At 36.6% G+C, this 18,699-nt stretch overlaps 1 protein-coding gene across 17 annotated transcripts in view; it reads left to right on the top strand.

The window, feature by feature from the left end:
- The window catches only part of Dock7 (dedicator of cytokinesis 7), a 205,216-nt gene that overhangs the window by 28,818 nt on the left and 157,699 nt on the right, over positions 1 to 18,699 (top strand). For 16 of the 17 annotated variants that reach the window (XR_011368959.1, XR_011368960.1, XR_011368961.1 and 13 more), the window contains exons 8-12: positions 3,677 to 3,743; positions 5,515 to 5,664; positions 10,400 to 10,480; positions 12,422 to 12,587; positions 18,540 to 18,682. Coding sequence is in view for 6 of the 17 variants with exons in the window: in XM_070008950.1 (XP_069865051.1) it covers positions 3,677 to 3,743; positions 5,515 to 5,664; positions 10,400 to 10,480; positions 12,422 to 12,587; positions 18,540 to 18,682 (607 nt within the window). In the remaining 11 variants the exon portion in view is untranslated. The remainder of the gene's footprint in view (positions 1 to 3,676; positions 3,744 to 5,514; positions 5,665 to 10,399; positions 10,481 to 12,421; positions 12,588 to 18,539; positions 18,683 to 18,699) is intronic. The other variant, XR_011368969.1, reaches the window with a different exon arrangement.

The raw sequence follows: 18,699 nt of genomic DNA on the forward strand, positions 1-18,699 counted from the left end.
AACCATTACTGTCTAATTTTAGGTCACATTTATCCCCTCAGAAAGTAATACCTACTTCTATCATATGATTTGTTGCCATATCACAATACAATAGATTGGCTAACTTGCATGACAGAAATTTAGGGTACTTCTTTAAAAAACTAACTGCTTAGCTAGGTGCTGGTGGCTCATGCCTGGAAGCTGAGATCTGCGTTTCAAAGCCAGCATGGGCCGGAAAGTCCATGAGATTCTTATCTCCAATTAACCATCAGAAAATTGGAAGTGGCACTGTGGCTCAAATGGTAGAGTGCTCTCCTTGAGCTGAAGAGCTCAGGGACAGCACCTAGAGCCAGAGTTCAAGACCTAGGACCGACCAAAAACAAAAACAAATAAAACTTTATTAAGATGTCTTTTACAGGTTACTCATTTTTCTTGGATCCTACCCAGTATACTTAAAATTCACCAGTGGATTTACCTAGTATACAATCCAGTGGGTTTTGTTATATTCACGTCTGTCCAGTTTTCATCATAATACATTTTAGAGCATGTTCATGTCTTTTTCTGTTTGCTTTTGTATGTTTACCAGTCTCTGTATATATGTATATTTGTCTATGACAAAAGAAATCTTGACTACTACCTTGTACCATATGCAAAAAGTTATTTACAAATTAATAAATAATAGATGTATATCTGAAAGACAGATGGTAAAGTTTCTAGAAGATAATATAAGATATCTTGAGGCTGGGAAGATGTCTCGCATGAAGCCCTGGGTTTGATTTCTCCGCACCACATAAACAGAAAAAGTCAGAAGTGGCACTGTGGCTCAAGTGGTAGAACACTAGCCTTGAGCTGAAGAGCTGAGGGACAGTGTCAAGGCCCAGAGTTCAAGCCCCATGACTGACAAAAAGAGAATGTCCTTATGAATTTATAGGAAAATGATTTTAATGTGTCACAAAAAGTGCTATACCTCAATATTTTTTCTTCCTTTTGGCCTTTTTTTCCTTGTGGAACTGGGATTGCATGTTAGGCAAGTAGTCTTCCACTGACCTACACCCGTAGGTCTAACCATACATTTTACTTCATTAAAATTGGCAAATTTTATTTATCAATAGACATAAGAGGATGAAGACAAACTTTGGACTGGCAGGTATTTCCAGTGTATACATTTGACAATGTGGGGATATCCAGAATAGCAAAATAGGCCAAAAGGGGATCAATAACTATATGAAAAAATATATCTACTGCAAAACCACTTACCCATTATAATACCAACATCAAGGGTTGTAGAGTAGATTTTAAAGAAGCTGACAAGTAGTGACAGTCACTAAGATCCCTTTTCTTTTGGCTTCTGTCTGGGTTTTGGTAAGAAAAGCCTCAGTATGAAGCTAGAGGATAAAAAGGAATGAGATGAGGTGAGTATTCATTTTCTCTACTGAGTCACTTTGTTTTTTTCTTCCCAAAGCCATGGTTTCTATCAAGGAACCTCTATTCTTTCTTTTCTCTGGGTTCCCATTGCATGTTCTCTGTCAGTTAGGTTGGTGATGCTCTACTGTAGCTAACTCTGGGTAGCAGCTTAGATTCTGTGCAACTCATTGTAAATGGTCTTTTATTTAAATTTTAGCCCAGTAGAAATATGGTCTTTTAATAGACCCTGTTAACATTTGCAAGTAAAAAACCAGTGCTACAGCAGTGTTGACAATTTCATCCTTATAGTTTTTTTGTATAGTACAATGTAATATGTACATTCTAATCTTCTACTTGTGAAATGCCAGCAATACTACTACTGATGTGATAACTAGAAAGGTCATGTTTCTAGCTATTGCCTGATGGTCCTTTGGGTGCAAAATCATTCTCAGTTGATAATCAGTTCTCAAGAGTTTTAGTTAACTTTACATTCAGTATTATTTCAGTCAATAAATATTTACTGTTTATTCCGTATAAGCTGTTGTTCTTGGGAGTAAAAGAAACATCTCCACTTAAGCATACAGCTACAAATTTTTGACATTTTCATAAACTGGAAATTACTATGCCAACATTAAAAAATTTGAAATTTGCGGGGAGCTTGTGGCTCATATCACCTATAATCCTAACTACACAGGAGGCTGAGATCTGAGGATCATAGCTCAAAACCAGCCTGGGCAGGAAAATTTATGAGACTCTTATCTCCAGTTAACCACCAGAAAACAGAAGTAGAGCTGTGGCTCAAAGTGGTAGAGCACTAGCTTTGTGCAAAAAGCTTAGGGACAGTGCCCAGGCCCCAAGTTCAAGCCCCAGGACTGACTGAAAAAACAAAAAACAATTGAATGGGTTGACATTTGTCAAGATGCCTTGTATTCATAAACTGCTTTGTTAAATAGCAACTCCTTTGTATAACTACTTAAAGAAATAAAATAAAGCAGGTGACCAAATATTATGGATACTGTAAGACTTTTTCTTTTTCTTTTTTTTTGGGTCCGGTCGTGGGGCCTGAACTCTGGGCCTGGGTGCCGGGCGCTGTCCCTCAGCTCTTCAGCTCAAGGCTAGCGCTCTACCACTTGAGCCACAGCGCCACTTCTGGCTTTTTTCTTTTTGCTTATGTTGTGCTGAGGAATTGAACCCAGGGCCTCATGCATGCAAGGCAAGCGCTCTACCACTGAGCCACCTTCCCAGCCCTCTGTAAGACTTTTTCTCACGAAAATTCATTTTAAACATAGAGAGGGGATGGGAATGTGGCTTAGTGGTAGATTGCTTGCCTAGCATGCATGAAGCCCTGGGTCGATTCCTCAGTAACACATAAACAGAAAAAGCCAGAAGTGGTGCTGTGGCTCAAGTGGTAGAGCACTAGCTGTAAGCAAAAGAAGCTCAGAGACAGTGCCTAGGCCCTGAGTTTAAGTCTCAGGACTGGCAAACCAAAACAAAACAAAGAACCATAGAGAAAAGTATAAATGGATTAGTCACTAAATCATTAATTATAGTTATTTCCATATGGTAATATGGTGGAATTTTGAATGCTCCTGTTATCTGAATATTTTGTATGTATTTTTAAAGCTTTATGCATTGAATATTTGACTTACAATCTGAAAAAATTAGGGCTTTATTTTTTTTAATTTTTTTAAGGGTTTTATTTTTTAAACTTTATTGAAAAATGAACACATAAGCATATTTATATACATAAAAACCTGATTACCAGAAGGAAACTGATTAGTACTGCCAAATGGACATAAAATGCTGTGATATGAAAGATAGCTAGAGAAATGAAGGAAGGCTAAATCTCTGTGTTTGATTGAAATGAAAAAATCTGTATGAGGGCTGGAAGGTGGCTCAGTGGTAGAGCGCTTGCCTTGCATGCCTGAGGCCTGAGTTCGATTCCTCAGCACCACATAAGCAAAAAGAAAAAAGCCGGAAGTGGCGCTGTGGCTCAAGTGGTAGAGTGCTAGCCTTGAGCTGAAGAGCTGAGGGGCAGTGCCCAGGCCCAGAGTTCAGGCCCACAACTGGACCCCCCCTCCCAAAAAAAAAAAGAAAAGAAAGAAAAAATCTGTATGGAAAAGTATACTTTAGGAACAAGGTATAATGCAGACAAAGGTATAATGAGAAAATTTAGTGTCTAATCAGAATTTCTCTCTAGCTATATCTTTATTATATATTTTAAAATTAGTTTATCCTTGTTCTTTTTAATTTTTTAAATTTTTTTAAATTTTTATCCTTTTTCTTTATAAAGGTTTGAGATTGAAATTGAACCCATTTTTGCAAGTCTGGCTTTATATGATGTCAAGGAAAAGAAAAAGGTATGGGTATATAATTTGACTGTAATCATTTGTCATAATCAGTGGTTTCAAAACACTATTTTTGAGTTATTTTGTAATATGTAATGATGTAAGTATGTAATGATGTTTTAAAACAGCATTTGAAATGTAATTTATCAATATTACTTAATTTTTTTGCTATAAAATATTATAGTTGAAAAATAGTTTTAATTTAATTGAAAGAATTCCAAAATTAGGCGCTGTTAGCCTAATTCTAGCTACTCAGAATGTTGAGATCTGAGGATCACGGTACAGAGCAAGATATCAGAAAAGTCCGAGAGACTTGTTTTTTTTTTTTTTTTTTTTGGGTCCGGTCGTGGGGCCTGAACTATGGGCCTGGGCGCTGTTCCTCAGCTCTTCAGCTCAAGGCTAGCGCTCTACCACTTGAGCCACAGTGCCACTTCCGGCTTTTTTCTTTTTTCTTATGTGGTGCTGAGGAATCGAACTCAGGCCTCAGGCATGCAAGGCAAGCGCTCTACCACTGAGTCATGTTCCCAGCCCCGAGACTTGTTTTTGTGTGTGTTTGTGTATGCTAGTCCTAGGGCTTGAACACTGAGTCCAGGTACTGTCCTTGAGCTTTTCTGCTCAAGACTATATAGTGCTCTCCCACTGAGCCACAGCTCCGCTTCCAGCGTTTTAGGGATTTAATCAGTGATAAGGATCTCATACTTCCTTGCCTGGGCTGGCTTTGAACCATGATCCTCATCTCAGAGCCTTTGGCACACAATTGTATAGCAAAAAGCCAAACTTGGAGATGTGTCTTTATTTTTTTTTATTATTTATTTATTTTTTATTTTTTGGGTCCAGTCGTGGGGCCTGAACTCTGGGCTTGGGCACTGTCCCTTGGATCTTCAGCTCAAGGCTAGTGCTCTACCACTAGAGCCACAGAACCACTTCTGGCTTTTTTTCTTTTTGCTTATGTGGTGCTGAGGAATCGAACCCAGAGCCTCATGCATGCAAGGCAAGCGCTATACCACTGAGCCACCTTCCCAGCCTGGAGATGTGTCTTAAGTGGTAGAGCACCAACCTTGAGCAAAACAACCAATGAGAGAATGAGGCCCTAAGTTCAAGCTTCAATACCAGTATAATAGAACAACAAAAAAAAAGTGGCAAAAATAACTTTTTCTTAATTTAAGGAATAGACAAAACAGTTGAAGAACAAATCCTTATATAAAAGGTATGGGTGGTAATGACTGAATTTTGTTAATATAACTTCTCAACAGGTGCATGACAGTCTATATATATTTAAAATATCTTGGTAATAATCTTAGTTTTATTGTGGTATCTTGTATTTATTTTTCAGGGGCTACCTTTACATTTAAGTTGTTTTTCTAACCCTACTGTGTGATAGAATCTTGAAGTGCCTTCATTGATTTATTCTATCTACGTTTAATATATTATGGGTTTCTTTAGCAGAATTCTGCTCCATCAGTTTGCATAACCTAGGTGAAATGAAAGGAAATTATGTATTTTTCCAAATTATTTTAGACATTCATTTCAATGATTATTTGAGTCAATGAAAATTTTTAATGGAAATTTGGGATATGACTCTTTAGCAAAAGTTTATTAAAGTCTAGATAGCTTATGTATTTCTTTTGCTTTGATTTAGACATAAAAAGATTATTCCCAGTACAATATAAGATGAACTAAGAGGGCATAATGTCTTAAAATGTGACTGGGTATGTATGATTTATATAAGTTCAAAAGAAAAAACCTGTAGACTTAAAATTTAACATATAATTATATCTCTTAGATTTCAGAAAATTTTTATTTCGACCTTAATTCTGAGCAGATGAAGGGATTGTTACGTCCACATATACCACCAGCTGCCATTACGACCCTGGCACGATCAGCTATTTTTTCCATAACTTATCCTTCCCAAGATGTTTTTCTTGTAATAAAGGTAAGGATAATGTTAAATATATTTGTTTATTGTATAGTGTCAAATGGTCTTTTCCTATTAGTATCACCTTTATTTAGTCTTTTAGTCTTGGTAGTCTGTAACACAAATATTAGCCCTATATTAAAATACTGCCTAATTTTTCTTGGAGAGTTACATTTGTCAGGATTCTGTGAGAAATAGACTAGATTTATTTTAGGACATTACTTCATGTGATCATGGAAAAGTCTGAAATTTGTGGGGCAGACAAGCAGATTACAAATTCAGGGAAGAGTTTTGATTTTGTAATGTTGAGTCTTAGGTCCACAGAATACCAAATTAGAAACCCTGTAGGATTTTCAAGCTATAGTCTTAAGTAGTTAAAGAGAATTCCCTCTTCCAGAATAGAATGCCCAGTCTTTGCTCTTACTCCCTACAAGACACTAGTGTGGCCCACCCAATAAAAGAGAATAATCTACTTTACACAAAGTCTACTGCTTGAAATGTAAACCATCTTTTAAAAAAGTACCTTTCAAGTCAGGTGCTGGTGGCTCATGCTGGTAATCCTATCTATTCTGGAGGCTGAGATCTGAGGATCATGGTTCAAAGCCAGCCCAGGCAGGAAAGCCTGTGAGACTCTTATCTCCAGTTAACCACCAGAAAACCAGAAGTTGTGCTCTGGCTCAAAGAATAGAGTGCTATCCTTGAACTGAGGAGTGAGGAGCAGTGCCCAGGCCCAGAGTTCAAGACACCCCCCCCCAAAAAAAAAAAATAACTGGCAAAAATCAGGCATAGCTCAGCAAGCTGAAGGACCCAGGAGGCTGAGATCTGAGAATCTGAGACTCTTACCTCCAATAAAACTATTTTAAAAAAGCCAGAAGGGGCACTGTGGTAGAGTGCTAGAAAGAGGCTTAAGGACAGTACTCAGGCCCTGAGTTTAAGCCCCAAGATTGGCAAAAAACAAACAAAAAAAGTACCTTCATAGAAATATTAGACTGATACTTGACAAAATAACCTAGTAACCTAGCCAAGTTAACAAATAAAAATAACTGTCATAGCTGATGCCTGTAATACTAGCTACTCAGGAGGCTGAGATATGAGGATCAAGGTTTGAAACCAGCCTGAGAAGGAAAGTTATTGTGACCTTTATCTCTAGATAACCACCAAAAGGCTAGAAGTGGAACTGTGGCTCAACTGGTAGAGCATCTTGAGTGAAAAAGCTCAGGGACAGCGCCCAGATCCTAAGTTCAAGCTCCAGAAAACAAATAGGAGCTATACTACAATTGTGTTACCCCTTTTCTAAGTCATTTAATACTAAAAGCTAAGTCATTGAAGTTGCAACATATTATGATTTAAATGTCTGCCAATTAAGAATAAGAATTACAAGCCAAGAGTGATGGAACATGCCTATAATTTGAGCATTCATGATGCACAGTCTAGAGGATCTCAAGCTTGAAGGCACTGTGTACTACATAGTGTAGATCTTCTTGATAAAGTTCTAAAGTTCTAAAATCTAAAGATTACTAATCTACTTAGTGTAATCTAAAGAAATTTACCTTAAATTATCTTTGAAAGTAGCTTAAAATATATTCTTTAGTTGCTTTATTGATATAAAGTTAGTATATGGATGTAATGAATTTTGTAATGAAGTTATCAAATGGATTGTTGCCAATGAATCCTCTTTACCTATAGGTAAAGAGGATATATTCTTAGGAATTCAGCTTAATATACATCTGACCAGTTGTGCAAGCAGAGATTAAGCAGCAATTATCTTAAAAGCATTTACTTAAGAGTAAAGTCCTAAAAATGAATAAAAACAAACAGTTTCATTACATAGAGAAAATGGTAGATTTTCATGATATAGAATGTGTTAAAGGGAATGAACTGGTAAAATAAAGATGATTGGATATTGGTTACTTGAAAATAAGATTATTTAGTAAAAATATTTAGTTGGCTTCAGAGTAAAGAATAAAAGTTGAATATATATATATATATATATATATATTCATATAAGTTAATAGGGAGGTAAATAATGGTACACTCATATAATAAAACACTACATCTGTGAAAGCTATGACTTAGATTATTTAATGTTATAGAATCATATGTGTCAGTGTTTAATGAAGAATGAGTTTGGTTCAAAACTATATACCATGTGAGCCCATTTGTAAAATACAAACAAACATATGTATATATTTACACACAGATAAATATGTATATATACATGTAGTGAAGTTCTCTAATTTTACAAAGAATGGGGGAAGTTGGGTGTTTTCTGTTTGGTTTTTATTGGTCATGGGGCTTGAACTCTGGGCCTGGGCACTGTCCTTCAGCTCTTCAGCTCAAGGCAAGCCTGTACCACTAGAGCCACAGCGCCACTTCTGGTTTTCTGGTGGTTAATTGGAGATAAGAGTCTTTGGGACTTTCCTGCCTGGGCTGGCTTTGAACTGTGATCCTCAGATCTCAGCCTCCTGAGTACCTAGGATTACAGGCGCCAGCCACTGATGCCTGGCTAGGGAAGTTGTTTTAAGGAGTCTTTAACTCCCATTTCCTGCACAGGAAGCAGGAAATGTTTCTGTCTCTCGTTATTACTTGGCAGATAATTTTATCCTGTTCTGTATGTTGTCTTTTTTTCTGTTTATTTTTTCCTTCATTATGATAAAGGAAAGTTTTGATATAGTCCAGTCTTATCTATTTTCATTTATATTGCCTGTGCTTCTAATGTCATTCAAGAATCATATATAGAATCTAGTATCATGAAGCTTTTTGCATTTTTTTTTTCCTCTAGGAGTTCTGTAGTTTTAGGACGTATATCTTAGTTTTAGATCTTTGGTCCATTTTGGTTTGTGTAAAGGTCCAGCTTCATTATTTTGTATTTGGATACTTAGTTTTCTACAACAGTATTTGTTGAAATGGTTGTCCCTTTTCTACTGAGTGGTCTTGCATTCTTGTACAGAACCATCTTTCATCCTGTCCAAAGTTGTTTGACCTTCTATGTGAGAATTTTCAATTCATTTTCATTCTAGTACCACACTATGTTATTATTATTAGCCAGTTCTGGGGCTGGAACTCAGGGCCTAAGCACTGTCCTGAGCGTCTTTTGCTCAAGGTTAGCACTCTACCACTTGAGCCACAGGACCACTTCTGGCCTTTTCTGTTTATGTGGTACTGAGGAATTGAACCCAGGGCTTCATGCATGCTAGGCAAGCAATCTACCACTAAGCTACATTCCCAGCCCCACACTATTTTGATTATTATAGCTTTGTACTAAATTTCTTCTGGAAATATGAAACATCTAACTAGTTTACTTTTTTGATGTTTGTCTTGATTCAGATTTTTTTTTAGATTTTGTATGAAATTTAAAATAGATTTTTCTATTCCTGAAAAAATCATTGGCATTTTAATAAGGATTTTTAAATTAACTATTAATATTGGATAGTATATTAAAATCATAATTTTATTCTATCAATCCAAAGCTTTAGCTTTGCATTTATTTATCTTTCATTTTTCTCAGAGACTTTTATGATTAGCAGTGTATAGAATTGTTGTGGGGTTTTTTTTTTGTACTTGTCCTAGGTCTGGAACTCAAGGCCTGGCCACTGACCTGAGCTTTCATTTTTGATCAAGCCTAGCACTCTACCACTTAAGCCATAGTTCCACTTCTGAATTTTGGTAGTTAATTGGAGATAAAGGCCTCACAAACTTCCCTGCCTAGATTAGCTTCAACTGCAATCCTCAAATCTCTGTTTCTTGAGTTGCTAGGATTACAGGAATGAGTGACTAGCATAGGGCTTAGAATTTCTTTTTCTTCCTTGGTTAAGCTTATTCATGGATATTTTATTTTATTGTGACTGGAGTTGTTTCCTTAACTTTCTTTTTAGAATCTTCAGCATAAGTATCTTAATAACTTTGTTGAATTCATTTATTACTTAGGATAATTGTTTTGTATTTTGTCAGTCGTGGGGCTTGAACTCTGGGCCTGGGCGCTGCCCCTGAGCTCTTCAGCTCAAGGCAAGCACACTACCACTTGGGCCACAGCACCACTTCCAGCTTTTTCTGTTTATATGGTGCTGAGGTATCGAACCATGCATGTGAGACAAGCACTCTACCACTGAGCCACCTTCCCAGCCTCTTGATAATTGTTTTTTAAGCAGAGTTTTGCAGTGTAGCCTAGTAGAGCCTTGAACTTAACTATCTTGCCCAGACAGACCTTGAACTAATGATCCTTCTGTCTAGCCTTCCATGTATTAGGATTACAGGTCTGTACCATCATTGATAAAAAAAATAGAGTACATAAAGAATTTGGTATCTACTGAGATTTTTAATTCTTCCTTTCCAATTCAGATGACTTTTATTTCATTTCTGGCCTATTTTTGACTTCTAGTACTTTTTTGAATAAGAGTAAGAGTGGGTTTTCATGTCTTATCCTGATTTTAGAGGAAAAGTTTTCAGTCTTTTGCTATTGAATATGATACTAGTGGTGGGATTTCATGTCCATATCTTTATTACATTGAGATTGTTTCCTCATTTTCCTATTCATTGCGTGTTTCTATCAGTAAAGGAGATTGAATTTTGTTTAATGTTTTTCTGCATTATTTGAGATGATCATGTGATTTTGTTTTTCTGTCATTCTGTTCATGTGTGATGTACTATATTGATTTTAGTATCTTGAACCATCCTTATATTTCAGGCTGGACTGCTTTTTTATTTAAAAGCTTTAATTTTTAAATAAAGCATTAATTTTTTTTTGCCTTGACAGCTAGAAAAAGTCCTGCAGCAAGGAGATATTGGAGAGTGTGCAGAACCATACATGATTTTCAAAGAAGCTGACGCCTCCAAGGTAGACTTATCATTCCTGTTAGAACTTGGGAGAAAACACATTAAGTATAGTAAACAATTTCACTACTAACTCAGTTTTTCTGTTAATCTACTTCCATTTTCCCCTTTTGTTTTGTCAGTTAGCTATGTTAAAACCTCCTTCACCCCATCTTTTTTTTTCTTTTCTTTTGTAGTATGGAATTGATCCCAGGGTTGCTCATGTTAGTTTACTTCTAAAGCCATACCTTTAACCCTAATTCTTTTTTGTGTGTATGCTGGTCCTGGGGCTTGAACCTGAGGGCCTGAGTGCTGTCCTTGAGCTACTGTCCTCACATCTCAACATTCTGAGTAACTTGGATTAGACTCATGAGCCACCATCACCTGGCCCTAATCGATTCTTTAATGTTTTAATTTTTCTTGAAGAGAATTAAATTAATTTAGTTTAATTCCTAAATGATTAAAAAATCCTTTTATTCACAAAGTAGTGAGTGATTGATCTTTTCCCAGCATTTGTGGCTTCCATCTGATTCTGAGTTATCAGAAATATAGTTAAAATAGGAATTTCAGTCTTTTTGCTGAAGTTAACTAATTTCCAGAATATGAATGAATCTGTAAAAGCAAAAAAAAGTTAAATATTTAACACCAAATTCCAATATTCTTAGTTAGCTATAAGAATCCAAATAATCCCTTGATCTTTGAATAGAAAGGGCTGGGAATGTGACTTGCTTGGCATGCATGAAGCCCTGGGTTGGATTCCTCTGTACCATAAAAACAGAAAAAACCAGAAGTGGTGCTGTGGCTCAAATGGTAGAGTGCTAGATTTAAGTAAAAGAAGCTCAGGGACAGTTGCCCAGGCTTTGAGTTCAAGTCTCAGGACTAGCAAAAAAAAAAAGGAATACTTTAGGAATATTGAACATGCCACTGAAAACTACAAAATGTTTTGTTTTTTATTTTCTGAGATTGAGAACAAAAAGTGTCATGATCTTCTGTGATCTTTGGCTATTTGGCTAATACCATATTGAAGTTTTCTGGCTGTTCTCAGGTTGTCATTTTACAAGTCAAATTTGTTCTGTTATGTAGAGCTAATAAATATACCAGTAGCTTTTTTCATTTTCCTTTATGTAAACTGATAGAATTGAGCATACTTGCTATTTAGGCTCTTGAAACAAGAACTGCTTTTGGTGGTTCAGCACATAGTTTTAAATAATTAGTGCTACTCTATAGTAGCCTTTTGATTTCTTTCAGCCCTGAGTCCTATGGAAAGAGTTTAGATTTTCAATCTTAGTCATTGTTTCACTCTTGCATCTTGCCACCTTATTATTTATTTTGGAATAAGCTAAAACTTGAGCTAGCCAAATCACTATTTGGACATTAGTCATCTTTTAGGGTTTAGACCTCTTAAAGTACTTTTTTCTTTGCTTCTTTTGTTGTACTTTGGTCTTGTTTATTTTTGGCCTATTTGTGCCCCCTATTTTCACTGCATGGTTGCTATTAGGGGTTACTTCAGTTTGGCTCAGCTGCTTCCATGTTTTATATAGTAGCAAAATTTTAACAAATTATAACTTGTCAGTTACTGACAAGGCCATGGTTATGCTTCTTTTCCTAAAATAATACTGGCAATCCATAAACATGCCTGTCGCTTTCTCTCCTTTTCTCCCAAGATGATGTAATTATAAACAGAAATTTTCAAGAATTACTGTATACATATATTTGTAGAATGAATTAAGAGTGTTCTTCAGTAAAGATAATGCATTGGTACTTGACCTCTGAAAGCTACACTATTTTTCGTTTGGTATTAGAGATCAACCATAGTCCTGTAACACATGTACGCAGGTCACTATTCAAAGCTACATCTCCAGCCCCATCTCTGCTAATAACTGGGTATCTATTTCTTTATATAGTATGAAATAGCCTTTAATTGATTTCTTTCCAGTGTATTCATATATAAAGTTCTGTTCTGCAGAATAAGGAAAAATTGGAGAAATTGAAAAGTCAAGCTGATCAGTTTTGTCAAAGACTTGGGAAGTACCGCATGCCTTTTGCTTGGACTGCAATCCATTTAATGAATATTGTTAGCAGTGCTGGGAGTTTAGAAAGGGATTCTACAGAAGTAGAAATCAGTACTGGAGGTAAGAGTGTTTAAATGTAAAATTCTTTCTTTTTTCTTACTTGACTTGTTTTGCTTGTTGATTGTGCGGTATGTTATGGCATTTAAAAAGATCTTAACAGTATGTGGTGATGCATACTTGTAACCCCTGCATTCACAATCTTGATGCATTGCACATTTTGAGTCTGGTTTGGGCTACATAATAAGACCAGTCTCAAGAAACCAGAGGGGACTTAATAACTGGGATTACATAAAAAATAAAATGCACAGCTAAAGATATAGTTACTAAACTAGAAAGACAGCCAACAGACGGGGAGAGGATCTTTACCAGCAATACATCAGAGAAAGGCCTAATATCCAAAATATACATGAAATTCAAGAAGCTAACCCTTCCCAAAGTTGATAAATCAATCACTAAATGGGCAAAGAAGCCAAGGAGAGATTTCTCAGAAAAAGAGGTAAGAATGGGAAAGAAACTACATGGGGAAATGCTCATTATCCCTGATCATAAAGGAAATGCGAATCAAAACAACTCTGAGATTCCATCTCATCCTAGTTAGATTGGCCAATATTGTGAATTTGAACAACAACAAATATTGGTGGGATGTTGGGGGGCAAAGGGGCCTATTTCACTGTTGGTGGGAATATAAACTAGTAAAGCTACTCTATACAGCAGTATAGAAGTTCCTCAAAAAAGACTTATCATAGATCTTTCCTACAACTCAGCATACCACTCCTGTGCTCTACCCAGAACATCACAAGCTAGGTTACTTTAAAGACTCTTTCACATCTACATTCATTGCTGCACTATTCACAATAGATAAGCTATGGAAACAGCCCAGATGCCCTACAGTAGATGAATGGATCAAAAAAAATGTGGTATCGCCGGGCGCTGGTGGCTCACGCCTGTAATCCTAGCTACTCAGGAGGCTGAGATCGGAGGATTGTGGTTCAAAGCCAGCCGGGGCAGGAAAGTCCATGAAATTCTTATCTCCAATAAACCACCAGAAAACCAGAAGTGGCGCTGTAGCTCAAGTGGTAGAGTGCTCGCTTTGAGCTGAAGAGCTGAGGGACAGAGTTCAAGCCCCAGGACTGACCAAAAAAAAAAAATGTATCTATACGCAATGAAATTTTATACAGCCATTAGAAAGAATAATGAATTATTTTCAGGGAAATGGATGGACCTAGAATAAATCATGTTGAGTGAAGTAAGCCAAGCTCAGAGAGACAAATGGCACATTTTTTCTCTCATATGCAGAAGCTAGACCTAAAATTCCTGGGGATGTGATAAATTATCCAGTACTCTAGGCATTCTCACACAGTGAGACCAAAGGAGGGTACTCTTAGGAGAGAAACACAAAAGCACAATGCCGATGTGCATCTGATCATATTAAATGATATTTATTGAAATGAACTCCAAGAAATGGAAACAAGTGCTATTTTCTTTGTTACTGTTTTTTTTTGGGGGGGGTCTTATTTGTTTGTTTATCTGTCATTGGGAAGGGAAGGGGAAGGCAAAGGCACATAAATGGAGGGACAAAGGGTGAACAAATGCAGCCATGGTACTCACTAGACATTATGTTGAAAATGAACTGTACAACTTGTATGTGGAAATGGGATAAAAAAACAGAGAGATACTGAGGGAAGGGGTGACATTGTCCAAAAAGAAATGTACTCTTTACCTGACTTATGTAACTGTAACTCCTTTGTACATCACCTTTAAAAAATAGCAATAAAAATTAAGTTAAAAAAAGAACAGTAATAAAATAAACCTCTTTGTATTTACCATCTAGCAAATGAAAAATACACGGAAAGAAAATAGACCTCATTTAATATAATTCACTTAGGATACAGTTTGTTTATTTAAAGTATACAGTACACCATTGTTTTGTTTACTTCACTGGGTCATGCTACCATTACTACAATCTATTTTTGGAACACTTTTGTACCTATTATCAGCTAGCCTTTTTTACCTCAAACTTACAAACAGCCTTATACAGCCATAATATACTTTCTGTCTGTGTGGATTTGCCTATGTCAGAAATTATATACAAGCAGAATTATGTAGTAGTCATTTTTCTTTCACATAGCATATTTTCATAAGATTCATCCGTGTGTGTGTGTGTGTGTGTGTGTGTGTGTGTGTGTGTGTGTGTGTGTGTGTGTGTGTGTGTGTGTGTGTGTGTGTGTGTGTGTGTGTGTGTGTGTGTGTGTGTGTGTGTGTGTGTGTGTGTGTGTGTGTGTGTGTGTGTGTGTGTGTGTGTGTGTGTGTACGTACCTGTCTGCCTGTCCTAAAGCTTAAACTAGGGGTCTGGTTGCTAGTCCTTAGTTTTTTGCCCAAGGCTAGTGCTCTACCACTTGAGCCACAGCTCCAATAATGGCTTATTGGTATTTAATTGGAGATAAGAGTCTCACAGATGGTATGCTTGGGTTGGCTTTGAGTCACAATCTTCACATCTCATCCTTCTGAGTAGCTTGAGCCACTGGCACTTGGCTTGGATAGTCCATTGTATTGATTCAGTGTATTTTATGTAGCCTACTGATTAGTTGATGCTTTTTGCATTATTTATACATTTTGGTCATTATGAGGCACATTGAATGGTTTTCAGACCCTTGATAAAAATCTGTTGGTCTTGGAATTAGGGATTTTGTTTAGTGATTGCCTGATAAATATAAGGCCCTGAAGTTTGGTTCATAACATCAAAAAAGAAAGAGAAGAAAACTATTGGACCATAGGCGTGTGTTTTGGGATTATTTCTAAACTCTAAAATCTGTTCCATTGATCGAATGTCTAACCTTTTTCCAGTACTGTACTGTATTACTTAGTTTTTAGTTTTTAGTAAGCTTGAAAGTTGAGAAGGATGGGGCATTAAAATTAGTCATATGAGCTGGGCGCTGATGGCTCACGCCTGTAATCTTAGCTACTCAGGAGGCCAAGATCTGAGCAGGCAGGAAAGTCCGGGAAACTCTTATCTCCAATAAACCACTAGAAAACCGGAAGGGGCACTGTGGCTCAAGCGGTAGTGTGCTTGCTTTGAGCTGAAGAGCTGAGGGTTAGTGCCTGGGCCCAGAGTTCAGGCCCCACAACCCCGGGGGGAGGGGGGAGTTAGTCATTTGTTTTAAGGACATTTTTGTTATTTCAGGTTCCTTCTATTTTCATGAAAATTTTCACTAGCTCTTAATTTCTATGTAAAGGTTGCTGAGATTTTGATAGGATTTGCATAGAACCTATAAATCAATAGGCATATTTTTCCATTAGTTTAGGTCTGCATAATTTTTAATAACAGTATTGTGTAATTCTTTAGTATTTTTTTGCTCTTTTGTTAAATTTATACTGAGGTACTTTATTGTATTTTGATGCTATTTTAAATACACTTCTTTCTTTTTTTCCTTTTGGTGCTAATACTGGGATTTGAACTCAGGCCTGTGCTCTTGCTTGGCTCTTTTTGCTCAAGACTGGCAGCTTGCCACTTTAGCCATACCTCTACTTGTGGCTTTTTGCTGGTTAGTTGAAGATATTTCACAGATTTGTCTTATGGGCTAGTTTTGAACTGAGATCCTCAGAGTAGCCAGGATTATAGTCATGTGCCACTGGCTGATGTAGTTTCTTAATTGCATTTTCTAAGATGTGCATTCCTATTATATAAAAATACAGTTACTAGATCTGGTGACTGAACTATAGTCACAGCTGCTCAGGAAGCTGAAAAGGGAATGACCATCACTTAAATCCAGTAGTTTAGCCAGGCACTGGTGCCTCATGTATGTAATCCTAGCTGCTTAAGAGACTGAGATCTGAGGATCTTGATTCAAAGCCAGCCAAGGAGGAAAGTCTGAGAGACTCTTATCAGCTCTGGAAGTGGTGCTGTGGCTCAAAGTGGTAGAGTACTACCCTTGAGCAAAAACTTCAGGGATAGCGCCCCGAGTTCAAGCCCCACAACTGACAAAAAAATTTTTAAAAACCCAGTAGTTTGAGCTGGGCACTGGTGACTCACATCTATAGTGCTAGCTACTCAAGAGGCTGAGATCTGAGATCTGAGGATCAGGGTTCAAAGTCAGCCCAGACAGGAAAGTCCAGGAGACTCTGATCTCCACTTAACCACCAGAAAACCAGAAGTGGCACTGTGGCTCAAAAGTGGTAGAGCACTAGCCTTGAGTGAAAGTGTTCAGGGACAGGGCTCAGGCTGCAAGTTCCAAGCCCCATGATGACTCCTTCTCCCTTTCCCACCCCCCAAAAAGAAAATCCAGCAGTTTGACGTCAGCCCAGGCAAATAGCAAGTCTATTTCTCAACAAAACAACAACCCACCAACCAAAACCAAAAATCAAAACACAAAAATAGACAAAAAAGTGCCTAAACAAAAAGTTTTTATATTGATCTTATACTATAAACTCTTTTTTGAACTTTGTTTAAAATTTAGAATTATTGTCTAAGTATTAGCCTATGGTTTATTTTATTCCTATATAATCCTATTTATCTGTAAAGTTTAGTGTGTTATCTCTTGGTCAGTTTTGTCTTTGAAAAAATAATGTAATGGGAAGGTGGCTTAGTGGTAGAGTTCGATTCCTCAGCACCACATAAGCAGAAAAAGCTGGAAGTGGGGCTGTGGCTCAAGTGGTAGAGTGTTAGCCTTGAGTTGAAGAGCTAAGGGACAATGCCTAGGCCTAGAGTTCAGGCCACACAACTGACAAAAAAAAAAAAGAAAAAAGAATATACTACCATTAAAAAAAAAGTTAAAAAAATCTGTTTTGGATTTATTGACTTTCTCCATTTTTCTAGTTTCTATTTCTACTTTGCTGTTGTCTTTTTTTGTATCATTCTATTTTCTTGGGATTTAGCTTCTTTTGTAGTTTCTTGAAATATAGATTTTTTTTAAATTTTAATTTAGACAAAGCTATAAATTCCTCCTTCATCATTGCTTTAGCATTATCCTACATGTTTTGATATGTTGTATTTGGTTTTCTTTTTTTTTGGGTCCGGTCGTGGGGCCTGAACTCTGGGCCTGGGCGCTGTCCCTCAGCTCTTCAGCTCAAGGCTAGTGCTCTACCACTTGAGCCACAGTGCCACTTCCAGCTTTTTTCTTTTTGCTTATGTGGTGCTGAGGGATCGAACCCAGGGCCTCATGCATGCAAGGCAAGCGCTCTACCACTGAGCCACCTTCCCAGCCCTTGTATTTGGTTTTCATAATAGTGTTTTCAAATTTTTCCTTTTTATAGCTCCTTTTCCTAAAATCTATTTTGAAATGTGTTATTTTACATCTACATATTTGTAAATTCCCTGTTTTCTTTTATTATTAATCTATAGTTTAATCTTGTTTTTCTTAGAGAACATATTTTATATTATCTAAACTTTTTGGATTTATTATATTTTATTTTTTCTTTTCCACTTGATTTTAGCCAAAAGACCAAGAAACATTGCTTTATATATTAGTATGAAAAATGATCTATTATTTCTTGAGAAGAATGTGTAGTCTTTGAATACAAGTTGATTTTTGAATCTGTCAATTGCTATAATGGTGAATAAAGTTTCCATTGTGGTGAATATATCATACTAAATGTATTAGTTTTATATTGCTGTGGTATGTATAATCAAAAATGTTTGGTCATACACAGAGATCTTTAAGTGCTAGAGATTCTTTACAGTGGTAAAGTTGTAAAAAAAAAAAAAAAAGCCAGAAGTTGGGTATACTGTTTTCTTAGTAATCTCCCTAGAATTAAATATATAATTATATTTTTTTAATTGTAAAGATACTATATAGAGGGATTACAGTTACATGAGTAAGGTAATGAATACACTTCCTATCGTGCATTGTTACCCCCTCCTTTGTTTTTCCTCTGCCATCCCTTCCCTCCCCAACTCCTCCCTCCCCTCCCCCATATATAATTTTTAACTTTTGTAGATTGTTCTTTATATTTGTAACGATGATGTAAGACAAATATTATTTTTTTAATGAATATTGTATTTGTTTCTCTTGGTAGAGCGGAAAGGATCTTGGTCAGAAAGGAGGAATTCTAGTATTGTTGGTAGACGATCACTTGAAAGGACAACTAGTGGAGATGATGCTTGCAACTTGACTAGCTTTCGACCTGCTACTCTCACAGTGACAAATTTTTTTAAGCAGGTATTGTTCTGACATGT

This window comes from Dipodomys merriami, unplaced genomic scaffold (assembly GCF_024711535.1).
Source record: "Dipodomys merriami isolate MVZ:Mamm:240054 unplaced genomic scaffold, mDipMer1.0.p SCAF_71, whole genome shotgun sequence".
Taxonomy (NCBI): Eukaryota; Metazoa; Chordata; class Mammalia; order Rodentia; family Heteromyidae; genus Dipodomys; species Dipodomys merriami.